This window comes from Bombina bombina, chromosome 2 (genome assembly GCF_027579735.1).
Source record: "Bombina bombina isolate aBomBom1 chromosome 2, aBomBom1.pri, whole genome shotgun sequence".
Classification (NCBI taxonomy): domain Eukaryota; kingdom Metazoa; phylum Chordata; class Amphibia; order Anura; family Bombinatoridae; genus Bombina; species Bombina bombina.
Genome location: NC_069500.1, coordinates 778,116,163 through 778,133,954, shown reverse-complemented (window position 1 = coordinate 778,133,954; position 17,792 = coordinate 778,116,163). Strand labels below are relative to the sequence as shown.

Genomic DNA, 17,792 nt, shown 5'->3' with positions numbered 1-17,792 from the left:
GCATTAAGCCACAGATGGACAAAAGGCAGACTGGAGAAAAAGAATTTTGGATTTTCTGATTTTTCTGATTCCCAATTTTCATGGACAGGGAATCTATTATTGTCCCTAGGAAACATACTTTGGTAGATGGAATTAGAGAACTCTTTTCCAAATTCACTTTCCACCCATGGAAACGAAGAAAAGACAACAGCATCTCTGTATGAGATTGGGCTAGTTGAAAAGATGACGCCTGAACTAAGATGTTGTCTAGATAAGGCGCCACAGCAATTCCCTGGCATCTGATCACTGCCAATAACGCACCCAGAACCTTTGTGAATATTCTGGGAGCCGTGGCCAGACCAAACAGAAGTGCAACAAATTGAAAATGCTTGTCCAAGAAGGCAAACCTCAGAAACTGATGGTGTTCCCTGTGAATGGGAACATGAAGGTATGCATCCTTCAGGTCTATGGTCGTCAAACTGACCTTCCTGTACCAAAGGAAGAATGAAACAAATAGTTTCCATCTTGAAGGAAGGAACTCTCAGGAATTTGTTGAGACATTTGAGGTCTAGAATGGGACCTAAAGTTCCCTCCTTTTTGGGAATCACAAATAGATTTGAATAGAATCCTAGACCTTGTTCCCTTAGCAGAACTGGAATAACAACTCTCAGGGAGGACAGGTCCTTTACGCAGTTTAAGAAGGCCTTCTTTGCCTGGTTTGAGGAAAGTCTTGACAGGAGAAATCTTCCCCTTGGAGGGCAAACTGAGATACTATGTCCACAGCCCATGGATCTGGGACATCGCGTATCCAGGCTTGACGAAAAAGAGAAAGCCTGCCCCCCACTTGATCAACACTTGAATCGGGGGCGGAACATTCATGCTGATTTAGAGTCAGCAGAAGGTTTCTTGTTCTGCTTTCCCTTGTTCCAGGGCTGGCTGGATTTCCAAGTGGATATGGATTGGTCAGGTTTGGAAGAGGAAGATGAAAACTTTTGTCCCTTAAACTTACGAAAGGAATGAAAATTAGAAGTCAGACGACCTATAGGCCTATTCTTCTTGTCCCGAGGTAGGAAAGATCCCTTTCCACCCGTAATCTCTGAAATTATTTCCGCCAGACCAGGTCCAAACAGAGTTTTTCCCTTATAAGGTAAAGCCAAAAGCTTGGCCTTAGAAGAGACGTCGGCCAACCAAGATTTAACCACAGAGCTCTGCCTGCTAGTACAGTGAAACTAGACATCTTAGCCCTCAGTCGAATTATCTGCATGTTGGCATCACAGATAAAGGTATTGGCCAATTTGAGAGCTTTGATCCTATCTTGGATCTCCTGCACCATAGTCTCCTCTGCAATAAGATCCGACAAAGCATCACACCAATAGGATGCAGCTCCCCCAACCGTGGCAATACTCGCTGCAGGTTGCCACTGTAATCCTTGATGAATGTACATCTTTTTTAAATAAGCCTCTAGCTCCTTATCCATTGGATCCTTAAAAGAGCAACTATCCTCTATAGAGATAGTAGTTCTCTTGGCAAGAGTAGAAATAGCTCCTTCAACTTTAGGAACAGTGCGCCATGAGTCACAAATAGAGTCAGCAACAGGAAATATCTTCTTAAAAACAGGAGGAGGGGAAAAAGGAACCCCTGGTTTATCCCATTCCTGAGCAATAATTTCAGACATCTTCCTAGGGACAGGAAAAACCTTCTCAGAAGATGGAGAATCATAAACTCTATCCAATTTAGATTTAGTGGGGTTGACAGCAACCGAAGGTTCAGAGTAATTTAAAGTAGCTAGAAACTCCAATAGTAACCAGAGGTGTTCAAGCTTAAATCTAATATTAACCTCTTCAGATTCTGAAGATTTTTCTGCTAAAGTAAGAGTCAGAGATCTCACCTTCAGAAGCTACTGAAGTATTCTCGTCATCAGACATCTGAGAAAGATTGGCTAATGCAGTCCTAGCGTCAGAAGCTTAGTATCAGGCAAACGTTTAGATTTTCTCTTATGCTTACCCGATGAAGGGAAAGCTGACAAAGCCGCTGTTACTGCAGAAGAAATCTGAGCGGCAAAATCCCCAGGTAAATAAACACCCCCAGGTGGATGAGAGGACACAGAAGGCACAGTATGAGAAACAATTAAGGCTTGGGACGTTTGAGGAGAAAGCTGAGGCATGTCACGCACAGCATTATCCTGAGAGATAGCAGGCTCAGAAGGGAGTAATTTATCCTTAAATTTCAAAGTCTTGGTTAAACAAGAGGAGCAAAATTGCATAGGCAAAACAATTTGGGACTTCAAACAAAGTAAACATTTATCCATGAATATGGACTGATCCTGTGTCCATGGCTAAGAGGTAACAAATCCCACAAGAATTGCAAAATTAAAGAAATTAAGCGACTACAAAAAAAAATCAAATAAAATAAAATAGAATATAAAATTTTAATATTGAACATATAAGGAAAACTTTTAGACAAAATAGATTGCCTGAGGTTCCTACCGCAAAAAGTAGTACCCCACTAGCAATAGGAAAAACGGACTCCTTGAAGAGACATTTGCTCTGAAACGATACGGGTAGAATAGGAAAATACAGTCGCAACTTGAAGAGCTGAATTTCTCCTGCGTAGTAACTGAGGTTGCAACGGCACCGCTCTGCTAAACCGGAAGTGCGGGTGTTACGTGAGCGGGACTTTAAGTAAAGTGCGCAACATTTCTTTGCAAAGAAAAAAAAGCGCAAGTTTAAAACATGGTCTAAAAACGGCTTTATCGTCTCACACCAATAACCTCTAAACAGCCCAAAGCCTCAAACATAGTTTTATTATAAATAATAAAGGTTATCCCTTACTATTAACATCTCACATCGCAGTCAAATGAGAGAACTCTTTCCCTCAAGTCTCATACTGAATAATTATGAAATAAACCATTTCCATATATCATGTGCCAAAGATATTTTCCCCATAAGAATCCCCTATTAAATAAGGATTATTATGTGTCTTAGGTAAAAAGGGATCTGAAAAAGAGGGTTAACTTATTAAGTGCTGCTGTCCTTCTGTACCTAGAAGGCAAAAGGCACTTACCTTAGATCCAACTGCATAATAGATGCTGCTCCTTAGGTGTGGCAGGCACTGCGCTCCTTGTCATGGACCTGTAGGAAAAGAAAGAACAGAGTAACTAACTCTGGCTTTCCACAAAGGGGCAGCAAAGTTTTAAAAGTTAAGCAAAGACTTCCTCGCCGCCTTTTAACTGCTAAAAGGCACCACTATTTTTACTCCAGAGATTGACGTGGACACAACTAGACCCCAATCCTTGCTTGCAGGGAAAAGTACCCATAAAAGATTTCATTTCTTCAGACACCAACTTCACACGACCTCCATTGACAGAGGCAAAGAGAATGACTTGGGGTTATGGGTAAGGCAGTTACACTTAACAGCTTTGCTGGGGTGCTCTTTGCCTCCTGCTGCCCAGGCGCTGAATATCCCACTAGTAATTGGAATTACGTCATGGAGTCTCCATGATATAGGATAGAAAACTGTATTTTAGTTACTTGGGTTACTATGATAAAATACAATGTGAAATCTATATCCTAATAAATCATTGCAATTTTATCTAATACATTGCATGTCTTTTCTGGCAGTGAAATATATATATATATATATATATATATATATACACACATACACACACACATATAACCCATATCAAGCTTACAAATATATAGACTTTTTCCTCAATACCCCAAAACATCTTAATCTTTTAAAAAAGGTAACCACAATATCTGGGAACTTTTAAATAACCAATCAGTATAACTAGAGACTTTGTAAATTCCAATGCCCTTGTTAGATAATGCAAATAAGTTTATTTATTCCTATTTTATTTGGGATAACTAAATTCACAGAGACTTTCAGTTATGAAATAGAGACAAAAGCAAACACAATAAACCAACAAAAAACAGTATTAACTGCCAGAGGACATTATGCCAAAGTTCAGCCATACCTCATAGTTTAGAGGAGGGAAGACTTCTGGTTTAATAATTAGCAAACAAACCTCTAGCATGACAGGCAGCCAGACTCTATAAATACTTTCAAAATATATATATTTTTTTTCAATTTCTCACTCTCAATTGCTGGCTTTTTTATGGTTTAAGTAGTTAAAGTAAAAGGGAAAAAAAATGAACGACTAAAAACTATGCCTTCTTACATGAAATTCACATATTTGTAAAAATATAAAAACAAAATAATTAAAGAATAAAAAAAATAATAATAATTATACAAATGATTTATGCTCAGCCATCTTAAAATAATTCGAAACAATAATAAATAAGTTAAAAAATTGCTTTATATATACAAAAGTCCATTTTTTCCCAGGAAGGCAGCTTTGGATATTTCTTGCTAGTTTCTTTAATTGGCTGGGGGATGGAAGCATCCAATATATATTAACATCTGTGCAATGCCTTGTAAACCTAAGTGAGGACAGAATTCTTAAAAAAGCATAAAAGAAGTACCCTAAGCTCAAATTGAAAAATGTTTGCTTCTGTATCCAATCCGTTTCTTTGATGGTGTATTAACATCAGTGTGTCGCTGCTAGACCTCTGGCTCTCAGTAAACAGCGAAAAATTGTTACCTGACACGACAATCAAGACCAAATAGGGCGGATACGAAAGCGTGCAGGAAAAGCCGGAAGGAATAGTCATCTCAAAGCTATGCAGCCTAATAGCAAATGACACCACAAATAGAAAACTCAGTTGCAAGGCTGACTGATTTGTTTCTGTATTATACATACACCCAGACGCAAATTTTTTATTTACAGTGAGTACACTGGATTATTTTCTAGCACAATTCTCCAGATAATATGGATACTTTTAACAAATTTGTGTCTTGAACCAGCTGCATGATGTGTTTAGTCTTCAGTGCAGTTTATAAATGCTGGCAAAATATTTGGCTCAGCTGGCTTTTTTTGGTGAACGATCTCTTGCTTCCTTTAAGTTAACAGACTCTTTTTCTTCACCTGGTTGGGTGTCTGAGGTTGATAGGGGTTTGGGAGACTGGCATTCGCTTTGCTTTGTCACTGTATAGTTATTGGTCTGGCTGCATTTTAAACTTGCAGTTGTAGGCTCTGTCAACCAGAATGGATTGGGGAATTCGTCTTTGACAGTCATTTCTAAGGGGTAAAACCCTTGGCATTCCCATAACCCAGAACACTTTTCTTGCTCTTCATTCTCAGAGGTTTGCACAGCTATTTGTGGCACCATACGACAATGTTGGTCTAAAGAAGGAGCCAATGACGACACACCCGTTCTAGCTGGAACCCAAGTTGTCTGATGAGGTAACCTTTCCCATAACCCACAGCTTTCTCCCTCTTTCCGCTCCTTTGCATTAGGGTCTCCAGTACCTGACTCTAGTTCATCAAAACTAACTTCCTGTACAGCCTCTTGCTTCTTGAAAGAGTCTCGCCTTTCTGAGAGGTTAAGCCTTCTCATAACAACTACCTCTGTATCCCACTCTGTTTTCTCAGGACCCCACTCTCTGTTACGGTTATTCCCAACTTCACTCCTACATTCCAATACTTCAGCTATCTCCTCCTCATGCTGAGTTTCTGGAGGTGTAGTCTTACGACCACCAGCCAAGAATGAAGCCATCTTCTCCACAGACTGCACACGCTTCAGCAAAGGGGATCTGGGGGCTTCAGTTGCTCGTGTTCGAGCTCCCTGACGAACAATCATGGGTGGAGATAGGGTTTTTGCTTGTAAAGTGCTATGCCCACTTCTGGGCAGTCCTGGCAGCAAAGGGGAGGGAGATTGTTGTGGTGAAGATGGTGCCTGTGGGAGAGGTGAAGGTGTGCATGCCAGTGGAGAAGGAGGGATACTGCTGGTAGATTTCCTGCGGCCCACTTTATAACGTGTTCCACTAAACTTGGGTGCCAGGCACTGCAAGGAGCTGGGACGAATGTGCCCAGCAGGAGAACTTGGTGTACTGGAGCAGGGTGATGTGCTTTGTGGGGAAACATCTGTAAGACAAAAAGAAAATAAAAGAATAACCAAATATTTCAACACAGTTTCCCCTTTAAAGCATATGTATGTGTATATTTATATGTGTGTGTGTATATATATATATATATATATATATATATATATATATATATATATATATATATATATATCATATTTATACTAAACAGATACATCAACGTTTAAGGTTCTTTCGCAACAGCACATTATGTGGAACTCTGCACATTATTATTATCAGGTATTTGTATAGCGCCAACAGATTCTGCAGCGCTATAAACATAGGCAGTATACAAGATAATGTTTATAGGGATCAAATGGGTAGAGGGCCCTGCCGACAGTTGCACTGTTGTAGTTGGCTCTTTTGAAGGTGATCTACACACAGCTGTGCTCATAGGCTTACATGCTAAGGGGTTCAAGGGGATAGAAATGGAATTATGAAAGGTTAGTGTAGGTTATATGCATCCCTGAATAGTAGAGTCTTTAGGCAATGCTTGAAGCTTACAAAACTAGGGGAAAGTCTTGTGGAGGTAACAAAAGAGGAGGAGAGTAGGAGGTTGTGAGCAGAGTGAAGGGGACGGGAGGGAGAGTATCTGGAGATAAGTTCTGAGATATAGGGGGAGGAGTGCAGTTGGAGACTTTGTCAGAGTCAGAATTTTGTGTTTAATCCTGGAGGCAAGGAGGAAGCCAGTGAAGGGATTGGCAGATAGGTGCAGCAGATGAAGAGTGATGTGTAAGGAAGATGAGCCTGGCAGAGGCATTCATTATGGAATGTAAAGGAGATAGGATGGAGTTGCAGTAGTCGAGGCGGGAAAGGATGAAGAGAGGTTTGAGAGAGCTAGCGAGTTGTTGCTGATCTAATAACTTAGTGCTTCTGTGAAGTTTGGTGTGAGGGGTAGAAGGAGGGAGAGTTGTAGGGAGGGATGTGATGTTACAAGTGAGTAGATGATGGTCAGAAATAGGAAAAGGGGAGTTTGTGAAGTTTGTGAGAGTCCATCAGTAGCTGAAAATCAGATCAAGGGAATGACCATCTTTGTGAGTCGGAAAGTCAGTCCATTGTGACAGGCCAAAAGAGGAATTGAGTTGCAGAAGTTGTTTTGCAGATGAGGCAGTGGGATTGTCAACAGGGAGGTTGAAGTCACCAAGAATAAAGGCAGGGGTGTCTGAGGAAAGGCAATAAGGTAGCCAGGCAGAAAAGTAATCATGCAATTGAGTTGAGGAGCCAGGGGGCGGTATATGACTGTGACACGTATAGAGAGGGACATTTGCTTTATTACTTAGTTATATAAAGAAAGCAGAAACTATGCAAAAACGCTCAGATGACTTCATCTTTACAGTTTTGTTTTTATAGTCAAGCCATATGCGCACTGTCACATAAAAGGGAAAATGAGTTAGGCACTTTGAAAAACAAAAAAACAAAACAAAAACAAACCCTATAGTCATTAATGTGCTGCCACTCTCTCATGTTCTATTATAGCTGCACAAGATCAATAATTGTACACCTCTGCACCCATGCCAGATGGAATAATATGGAAAAGGTGGGTAGGCAAAGTGCCTGAGTCTGGAAACAAGAGGCAAACTACCTTCAGAGACACAGAAATATGTCATATCATACAAGCAAAAAAGATACTTTGAGCAAACTGGTAAGATATCCCAGTTTGCCACAAAACAACAGAACAAAAAAATTCGCGCAACCAACAGCGTTACATCTGATGAAATGAGCAGGTGAGAGAAGACCGATTAACTTGACAAAAAAGCCTATAACACACAGCAAAAAGGATGCAGTTAGAAGACTTCATATAGGCACCCAAATCAAGCTAACCATATATAGGTTAAAGTGCTGGAGTGATTTTAACAGCTATCACAATATCTAACAGGTAATGTAGAGTATCCCATTATTATAGTATGGTAGGCGCCAAAACAACATATACACCTAGATGAGTAGTGAAGATGTGTAGTGTGTTTGGGAAGGAGGGCAGTATACATTTTAAAAAATTACTGAAAAAGTGAACTCGGATAACTCCTTGATGAAAGAGCAACCGAGCTGAATATATAGAAAGTGCAAAATGGATGTCCAGTATGAGAAAACAGAAATGGGCATGGGGCCACAGGAGATCTTAGGAGTTTGAATTTGTAAAACTTTGTGTTCTGTGAAAATCAGCCACTAGGTCATTATGTGACAATGAATGTAAAGGTTTGGGAAGCAGAAATAGCAGATAATGTGAAACGGGCATCTACTACAGTGTCAAATAGGTACCATGCACTATATAAATACAGGGCCTTTGAAAATATATAGAAATATAATTAACAGTGGTATAAAATCAAACAGTGAAGAACTATGAAACAAAAATGATACTATAAAACACTGTGCAAGATGGTATGTGAGAATGTGATAATCTGAGCTCTTCTTTGCACCTCAAAGAGAATAGAAACTTTCATAGTGTTACGCAGTTAAAATGTCCCTTTAAAGACAATCTGGAAAATTACTCACTTGGAGCAGAAACTACTATAGCTCTAAGTGATGCACTCAGTACAAATATGCAGAGGGTTCCAAAATGTATTCAATAAAATAAGTATAACATTTTTAATAAAAAGCAAAAGTATACAAATGTATTTGATACAGGAAAGACTTTGCTTTTTAATATAATCAGTATACATATTGTATTGAATACATTTTAGAACCCCCTGCACCCATTTGTACTGAGCGCATCACGTAGAGCTATAGTAGCTCTTCTCCATGTGAGAAATTTTCCAATTGGGACATTTTAACTTATTAACACTATGAAAGTTTCTCTCCATTCTCTTTGCGGTGCAAAGAAGATGATCTCATGGTATCCCATCCACACATACCATAGTGCACTGTGTTGTATAGTATCATTCTTGTTTCACATACAGGACCTTTAACTGCATGAAAATGAAATCAAAGATGAACATCACATCAAATATCGAATTATACCAAAGAACGAGAACAATGCATAGCTAAGCTTAGTGTAAACTATAAATCATTTGTCTGAGCCATCTTTTACCCCTGTGTAGAACCAATTGTATTACCTTTGTGCTTATTGCAATTAAACTGCATTTTTGTTTCTCAACAGATCATAAACTTTCTGAAAAAAAAACTTCCATTTGCTAACTAGAGAGAGGTGAGAACTCATTTTGAGAATATATACATTATCTCACCCCAGTCCAAACACTTGTACTATGGGAAAAAAATAAATAAAATGTCCCACCACTAAACCATCCTATATATACATTCGCTGCAATGCAGCTATTTATATACTATTCCTATATTACAGTTATTAGGCTACCCCCAACTGTGTATGTACTAAGAGAAATAAAGCTATATGGCCTGACAACAGCAACAAAATAAAATAAAGACAGTGGTTAATTCCAGGTAATAATTATTAATAGGACAATATCATGACCATTATAAGGATATAAAACCCCTTACTTGATTGGTGGAACCTACTTCTATCAAATGAATTGTCTTTCAATGGCAAGGGGTTGATTATAGTTTCTAAAGTATCCAAAAAAGGACGAGTGCTGTAAATAAATGTCATTGTTATGACAATCATCTGGTAATTGGACAAGCACAAGATGATTTATTTGAAAAAGGACTGACGCGTTCTAATAAGGGGCCATGTGTTCATGTATTGCTTCAGGCAGAGAGGCTTATTCAACTGATAGGAATTTTATCTAATGTGCATATAGTTCTACCGTGTGGCATGTTGTCACAACAATCACCAAGTAGCTGGGGTGTGTGGCTCAAATTTAAAAAAACAAACAAACAAAAAAACCCAGAAAATAGCCATTTCTATCAAATATTACATTTATAACTACTTGGTAAAGATTCTAAAGTATCTATAGAAAAATAATAATAATAATAAAAAAAAGACATGATCATCTACCAACACACCTAGTGGTAGGTCAGGTGCAGGGCTCCGGCTGGGGGTGGCAGGTCCTGGTGATAGGCTATGAGTGGGAGAGGCTGGGAGACTCTCACTGGAAGACAATGACTGATGAAGACCAGAGGAGAAGCTCTTGCTGGTCTGAATTACTGTAGACTGCTTGGAGATCTTTTTGAACAGCGACCGTTTCCTGCATAAAAAGAGAGAGTAGGTTTAGTTTACGCTCTGTGGCCAGATTAATCCTATAATCTATCATGTGAAACAACATGGCTTTCTAGCTCCAAAAAACATGGTGCCTGATGTTGAGATTTTATGTTAACCTAACTTTAAAGAGTATTTACAGAACACTGTAAAAAAAACACACAAAAAAAACTTAAGTACGTCAAAAGTCGGAGCACTAAGCTTTAATCCAAAGACCTTAAGTGAGGGTAAAAATTATTTGATCCCTTGCTGATTTTGTACATTTGCCCACTGACAAAAAATGATCAGTCTATAATTTTAATGGTATGTTTATTTGAACAGTGAAAGACAGAATAACAACAAAAAATCCAGAAAAACGCATTTCAAAAAAGTTATAAATTGATTTGCATTTTAATGAGTGAAATAAGTATTTGACCCCTATGCAAAACATGACTTAGTACTTGGTGGCAAAACCCTTGTTGGCAATCACAGAGGTCAGACGTTTCTTGTAGTTGGCCACCAGGTTTGCACACATCTCAGGAGGAATTTTGTTCCACTCCTCTTTGCAGATCCTCCTCCAAGTCATTAAGGTTTCGAGGCTGATGTTCGCAACTTGAACCTTCAACTCCCTCCACAGATTTTCTATGGGATTAAAGGGACACTGAACCCAAATTTTTTCTTTCGTGATTCGGATAGAGCGTGCAATTTTAAGCAACTTTCTAATTTACTTCTATTATAAATTTTTCTTTGTTCTCTTGCTATCTTTATTTGAAAAAGAAGGCATCTAAGCTTTTTTTCTTGGTTCAAAACACTGGACATCCCTTTTTTTTATTTTTTTTTATTTTTATTGAGAACATAAAAAAGAAAAATATACAATCATATGATATACGGTACAATATACATATCACATCAGCATTGCAATCGTCATATGTACCCTCTAGATCAAAGTCCTCATAATTTTTTCCCCATTATAAATTGATTCAGATCTCTCTTGGATCCTTAGTACAAGGATATTATGCAACTTGGGGTAACATTGAACATGTATAGAAAAAACAAATTAAGAAATTATAACTGCACAAGAGTATGCTTAAATCACTTAGTAAGAAAGCTGCAATTGCCTATTTATAGCGACAGGAAAATTGAAAATAAAGTGTATTATTAGTGAAGATGGTTGGCTTTTGACGATATAGAAACATGACTGGAGTTATATCCGACAGGGCCTCATAGGTAAATTATCATGGGGGACTATAGGGGGCTTATGCCTGTATTAGAGAGCAGGTTTATAGTCTGGGAGCATGAGACCAAATGATTATATCCTTTAGGTTCACGGTCTTATATCCTGTGATTAAATTCACTACAGCAAGCGGTAAGCAGAACACAAAGCTGTCTAGTAAGGAGGAGAGGCCAAGGCTCTAAATATAGCTGGATGTTTGTTACTAAGGCATACAAATTCCCATCATGTCTGTTAAGCGGTGGAAGCCTATCTATACTACTATATGTAGAGATCCCTGCCAGCCGCGCACGAGGACCGGTGACGTGTGATCAGCCTGGGCGCCATTAAAGTAACTAAGGCATTGTTCAAAAGTTATACATTAAAGCTGACCATCTCCTCTTAATACTTGAACGTCCCTTTTTCCCCAGAGGGTAATAACATTAAGATCAAATTGTGTTCCCCTGTATTACAGTAAAAACTTCTGCCTATGATACATACATGTTACATATGCGCAAATACAAAAACAACCTCTAACTTACAAACCTTGTAATGTCATAATGCTAGAACATCAAACAATGAACAATCAGCGGAACTCGTGAACAAAACTTGCATGCAGTGCTACCACATTATATAGCATAAATGGTCGGCATTTTTTGTACAGCAGTCCCCTCATCCTGTATCAAAACACGAGCGTGCCCATGTCAACACCGCCACATCGCAAGGAAAGTGCCGTGTATTCTTGTAATCGGGACGGTGTCTCCCAGCCACATATGTAAGTAATCCGGTGGCTATCAGTCTCTCATCAGATGGTTTTATGCCCCTGGTCGCCTGGAATGCAGAACATAATAGCGTCATTGAGTTTGTGTCCACAGCGGTCTGCAGTGAGGGGGTGCAAATGCTTTTCCCCGTATTAGTCAGTAAGGCCACATTGTACGGTGGTGAATCTGCCATATAAGACAGGTTAGTGAACAATGAAACCGGGGTATCAGGTTGTTGGTATTGTAGATCAGGCTGGTACTTGCGCGAAGTGCTCTTAACATTATAGAGCGGTTCCCGGTCTTTGAGCTTGGCTGGTGGGGTATATGTGTGAGGAGTCCCTTTGTTTGGAGATGTTTGCAGACAGCGATATTCCCCTTTAAACAGGTTGCTGGCATTTTCTTTGTAATAAACAGGTTGTAGACTTTAGTCATTAGCTGCAGCACCTGGACTGAGGTATTGTTTTCTGTTCAGCTCTGTTGATATAGTAGCAGGCACCCCGGTCTGATGCCCTGTGTCCTCCTCTATCACTTGTAATCTGTGTACTAGATAGTCTTAAGGTGCAGACTCTATGAGCCGGTGCATAAGGGATGCAAGTTTTACCGGTATGTCCTCCAAGGGCTCTAGGTTGTTTACTCCCGCCATGAAGTATTTCTTTGCCCTTCCAGAGAGCCCGTCAGAGTAGGATATTGCTAAGTAACTTTTCAGCTCTCAGTCCAGAAGGTGTTATGGGTCGTAGAGACTCAGTAAGTCAGGTTGCTCTGACAGCACTGATCACCAGGCTCTACCCAGGGGGGGGGGAGGTGATTGCCTTGGAATAGTAGGCCGCCGGTCTGGTCCTCCAGTGTCATGAAAAAAGCTAAAAATAGAAAAATATAGATCCACAATAGCCAATACTGTGGGGTGTTTATATGGTATGTTCTATTCTTGCTGATTAAAGTTAATAAACGGCGGATTATTAAAGATTCCTCTGGAGCCCACAGAAAATGCGTCCTATCCAGAACACAGCTCGGACACGCCCCCCCCGGACATCACTTTTTTATTGGTGGATAAATTTATCCACCAATCAGAAAAGACAACCTAGGTCGTTCACCAAAAATAGCCGGCATCTAAACTTACATTCTTGCGTTTCAAATAAAGATACCAAGAGAATAAAGAAAATTTGATAATAGGAGTAAATTAAAAAGTTGCTTAAAAATGTCATGCTCTATCTGAATCACGAAAGCAAAAAAAATTTGGGTTCAGTGTCCCTTCCAGGACCTTAATGTGCTTCTTCTTGAGCCATTCCTTTGTTGCCTTGGCCGTGTGTTTTGGGTCATTGTCATGCTGGAATACCCATCCACGACCCATTTTCAATGCCCTGGCTGAGGGAAGGAGGTTCTCACCCAAGATTTGAAGACACATGGCTCTGCCCATCATCCCTTTGATGCAGTGAAGTTGTTGTGTCCCCTTAGCAGAAACTCCCCCCCCAAACCATAATGTTTTCACCTCCATGTTTGATGTTGGGCATGGTGTTCTTGGGGTCATAGGCAGCATTCCTCCTCCTCCAAACATGACGAGTTGAATGCCAAAGAGCTAGATTTTGGACTCATCTGACCACAACACTTTCACCCAGTTCTCCTCTGAATCATTCAGATGTTCATTAGTAAACTTCAGACGGGCCTGTACATGTGGTTTCTTAAGCAGGGGGACCTTGCAGGCACTGTAGGATTTTAGTCCTTCACAGCATAGTGTGTTACCAATTGTTTTCTTGGGGACTATGGTCCCAGCTGCTTTGAGATCATTGACAAGATCTTCCCGTGTAGTTCTGGGGTGATTCCTCACCGTTCTCATGATTATTTAAACTCCACGGGGTGAGATCTTGCATGGAGCCCCAGACCCAGGGAGATTGAAAGTTATTTTTTGTTTCTTCCATTTGCGAATAATCGCACCAAATGTTGTCACCTTCTCAGCAAGCTGCTTGGCGATGGTCTTGTAGCCCGTTCCAGCCTTGTGTAGGTCTACAATCTTGTCCCTGACATCCTTTGACAGCTCTTTGGTCTTGGCCATGGTGGAGAGTTTGGAATCCGATTGATGCTTCTGTGGACAGGTGTCTTTTATACAGGTAACAAGCTGAGATTAGGAGCACTCACTTTAAGAGAGTGCTCCTAATCTCAGCTCATTACCTGTATAAGACACATGGGAGCCAGAAATCTTGCTGATTGATAGGTGATCAAATACTTATTTCACTCATTAAAATGCAAATCAATTTATAACTTTTTTGAAATGCGTTTTTCTGGATTTTGTTGTTGTTATTCTGTCTCTCACTGTTCAAATAAACCTACCATTAACATTATAGACTGATCATTTCTTTGTCAATGGGCAAACGTACAAAATCAGCAGGGGATCAAATAATTTTTTTCCCTCACTGTATAAGACAAGGCCAAGGATTACAATGTATATACCAACTGGAGTTCTACCACTAAAGTAATTTACCAAAGCCTAAAAAAGTAAATAAGGAAAAAAATACATAACCTCTAAAATGCACACATTTTAGGTCAGCAATGCTTTATTTATTGTTGTAGCCTGGAGATTCATTAGGTTTAATACAGATGGCACATACAGCAAAGCTATATTAACTCTCACACTTATCCTGATTTGGAAATCTGAAGGACCTGGTCCTTGAAAAACTAGCAACTGTCCCAAAAGATCACCAATTAGCCCCAAAGGCAGAAAATGGTGCAATCTGCGTTGTGATCCCAGAAAATGCAGCATATCTGAAAAAAGAATGGAGCTGTGCCAGTTTTAATAACATTTGTGCCTGCACTGTTCAGCTTTATTTAAAAAAAAAAAATATTTACTGCATTCCTTTCTCCAATTTCCTCCCTGTTCCTGAACTCCAGTGCGGTGCAGGGTGACAGTACAAAGCAGAAAAGGTTAGGCAGGGCTTAACAAATATTCTAAGTCTAGGAGCACACCAAAAACTTCGGAGCCAGATTATTTTTTTCCCCAATAATTATATGTGTGTGTGTGTGTATAGATCATAGAGAATGAAGCTTCCCCAAATAAGTCAATTGGATATGCATAGTATTCTGAAAATTAGGTTGTGGACCCTTAACAATCCATTTTCAGAAAACTGTGTAGATTTCATAAAATCATGTGGGAAAGCTTCAGCCTCTATCAAAGAAAAAAATATTTAACTGCCAAAAAGGGTTGTAGTGCACTGCACAGCATAACACACAGTACTCTCTGGTAGTCAGGGATTAAAAAGAAGCGGAACTTTTTTCCTGGTCCACTGAGGAGAAACATCTTGCAGAAAAGAGTGGGGAAGTGACTAATGCTGCTAGGAATGACAGGAGTTGCTGCTTTCTCGCAAGGTCTCCATGTACTGACACTATGGGACCTGGAAATACAAGAAACAGCCACATGGAAGTGATGTTGTGGATCCAGCCCCTTGTGCTGTCAAGCAAAGCATATAAACCCTGGCAGTACAGTAGAGCAGGTTCTCAGACAGAGTGACACTGTGGGAACCTACACCAGACCGCAACAAGGCTGTACATTAACCTGTCTATGATGCTATAAGCTGAAACGCGTAAGGCTGACTGATACACAATCCCTGTTTATCCAGATTTGGCTCTTTATGGAGATACTTTTTGCTTTTAACTTGAAGAAATAAAAGTTAAACTTTTAATTGTTATCATTAGCGGAGCATCTTTTTCTTGTTACTGCATTGTACATTAACCTGTCCTCATACACACTGAGTAAGAGCAATTAACGCAGCAACACCGGCTCTTTAGAGACACTGCAGAAAAAATGTCAGTAAAAAAAAAAAATCTCATCTCAGAAAGTGAAGAAAAATTCTGCCTCTGGGCTTAAAGGACAAAGGAAGCGGAGAAGATTAGGATGGATTATAACTGCTCAATAGTTTGTTGAAGCTACTTTAAATGTTGGCTTACTATTAATCTAATAATGATAATCTCCCTCTTCATGTGTTCATCATTTACTGGATGAATTGACATCAAAAGTAGCACTGAATGTTAAAGACCCCAGAAAGCTTCAGCAATAAAAGCTAAATGTTGTGCCATCATCGGGAGGACAGATATGCAAAGTGTAACAGGAAATTATCTGGATGTAATGCCTTTAAGGCCTGAAGGGCACATGGAATTACACTCCCATAATGCAAAGTTATGCAAAGTTTTGAAAAACCAACTGCATACAGTTTCATTTATAGATTATTATTTGTTGGTTTTAGTTTCTATAATCTCTCCCTTTCTCAGTGTCTATATGTTTTGCATCTCTCTGTCTGCCTGTGTGTGGCAAGTGTCTCCATATATCTTACTGTAAGTAGCTATGCTTTAATCTTTGTCATTCTCGCTTGCTTTATGGCTTAATATCTGTCTAAAAAAGGGCCTGTGTAATGTAAATTTTTCTCCCCCTTTATGTGTCACAAGTGATCTATTTTACCTGCTGGTGTATATTAGAAACTGCCGGCGCCTACAAAACCTGACTAAGTTATGAAATCACCCGTACTGTCTAACACGCCTCCCAAACATAGCACGACACGTATACCCCTCTATCCGCTATCCCCCTCACTCTCCTAATAATAAATGCATTAACCCCTAAACCGCCGCTCCCGGACCCCGCCACACCTAATAAAGTTGTTAACCCCTAAACCGCCGCTGCCGGACCCTGCCGCCACCTACATTAACTACCCCCTAATGTGAGCCCCTATACCACCGCCAGCTACATTACCTATCCCCTAATGTGAGCCCTATACCGCCGCCACCTACATTAACTACCCCCTAATGTGAGCCCCTATACCGCCGCCAGCTATATTACCTACCCCCTAATGTGAGCTCCTACCCCGCCGCAGCTATATTAAAATTATTAACCCCTAATCCAATCCCCCTACACCGCCCCCACCTATAATAAAAGTATTTCCACCTAATCTAATCCCCCTACACCGCCGCCACCTATATTAAATAGATTACCCCCTAATCTAATCCCCCTACACCGCCACCAGCTATATTAACTATATTAACCCTAATTATATTAGGGTTAATATAGTTAATATCGTTATTATATTATATATATATATATTAAGTATAATAACCCTAACTAACATCCCTAACTAAATTCCTATTAAAATAAATCTAATTAATATTATTAATTAAAATATTCCTATTTAAATCTAAATACTTACCTATAAAATAAACCCTAAGATAGCTACAATGTAATTAATAATTACATTGTAGCTATTTTAGGGTTTATATTTATTTTACAGGTAACTTGGTATTTATTTTAACTAGGTACAATAGCTATTAAATAGTTAATAACTATTTAATAGCTACCTAGTTAAAATAATTACCAATTTACCTGTAAAATAAATCCTAACCTAAGTTACAAATACACCTAAACTATCAATAAATTAAATAAACTACAAATATCTAAACTAAAATACAATTAAATAAACTAAACTACAAAAACAAACACTAAATTACAAAAAATAAAAAAAAATATTACAAGAATTTTAAGCTAATTACACCTATTCTAAGCCCCCTAATAAAATAAAGCCCCCCAAAATAAAAAAAATTTCCCTACCCTAATCTAAATTAAAAAAGTTAACAGCTCTATTACCTTACCAGCCCTTAAAAGGGCTTTTTGCGGGGCATGCCCCAAAGAAATCAGCTCTTTTGCCTGTAAAAAAACAAAACACAATACCACCCCCCAACATTACAACCCACCACCCACATGCCCCTACTCTAACCCAAACCCCCCTTAAATAAACCT

The 17,792-nt window shown here is 39.3% G+C and overlaps 1 protein-coding gene across 1 annotated transcript in view; it reads right to left on the bottom strand.

Moving 5' to 3' along the window:
• Positions 1–3,798: 3,798 nt before the first annotated feature.
• Positions 3,799–17,792, bottom strand: part of MAST3 (microtubule associated serine/threonine kinase 3) — a 308,309-nt gene continuing 294,315 nt past the window's right edge. The window contains exons 25-26 of the mRNA XM_053702937.1: positions 9,883–10,064; positions 3,799–5,968 (exon numbers count right to left, since the gene is read on the bottom strand). Coding sequence (XP_053558912.1) covers positions 4,905–5,968; positions 9,883–10,064 — 1,246 coding nt within the window. The 3' untranslated portion in view covers positions 3,799–4,904. The remainder of the gene's footprint in view (positions 5,969–9,882; positions 10,065–17,792) is intronic.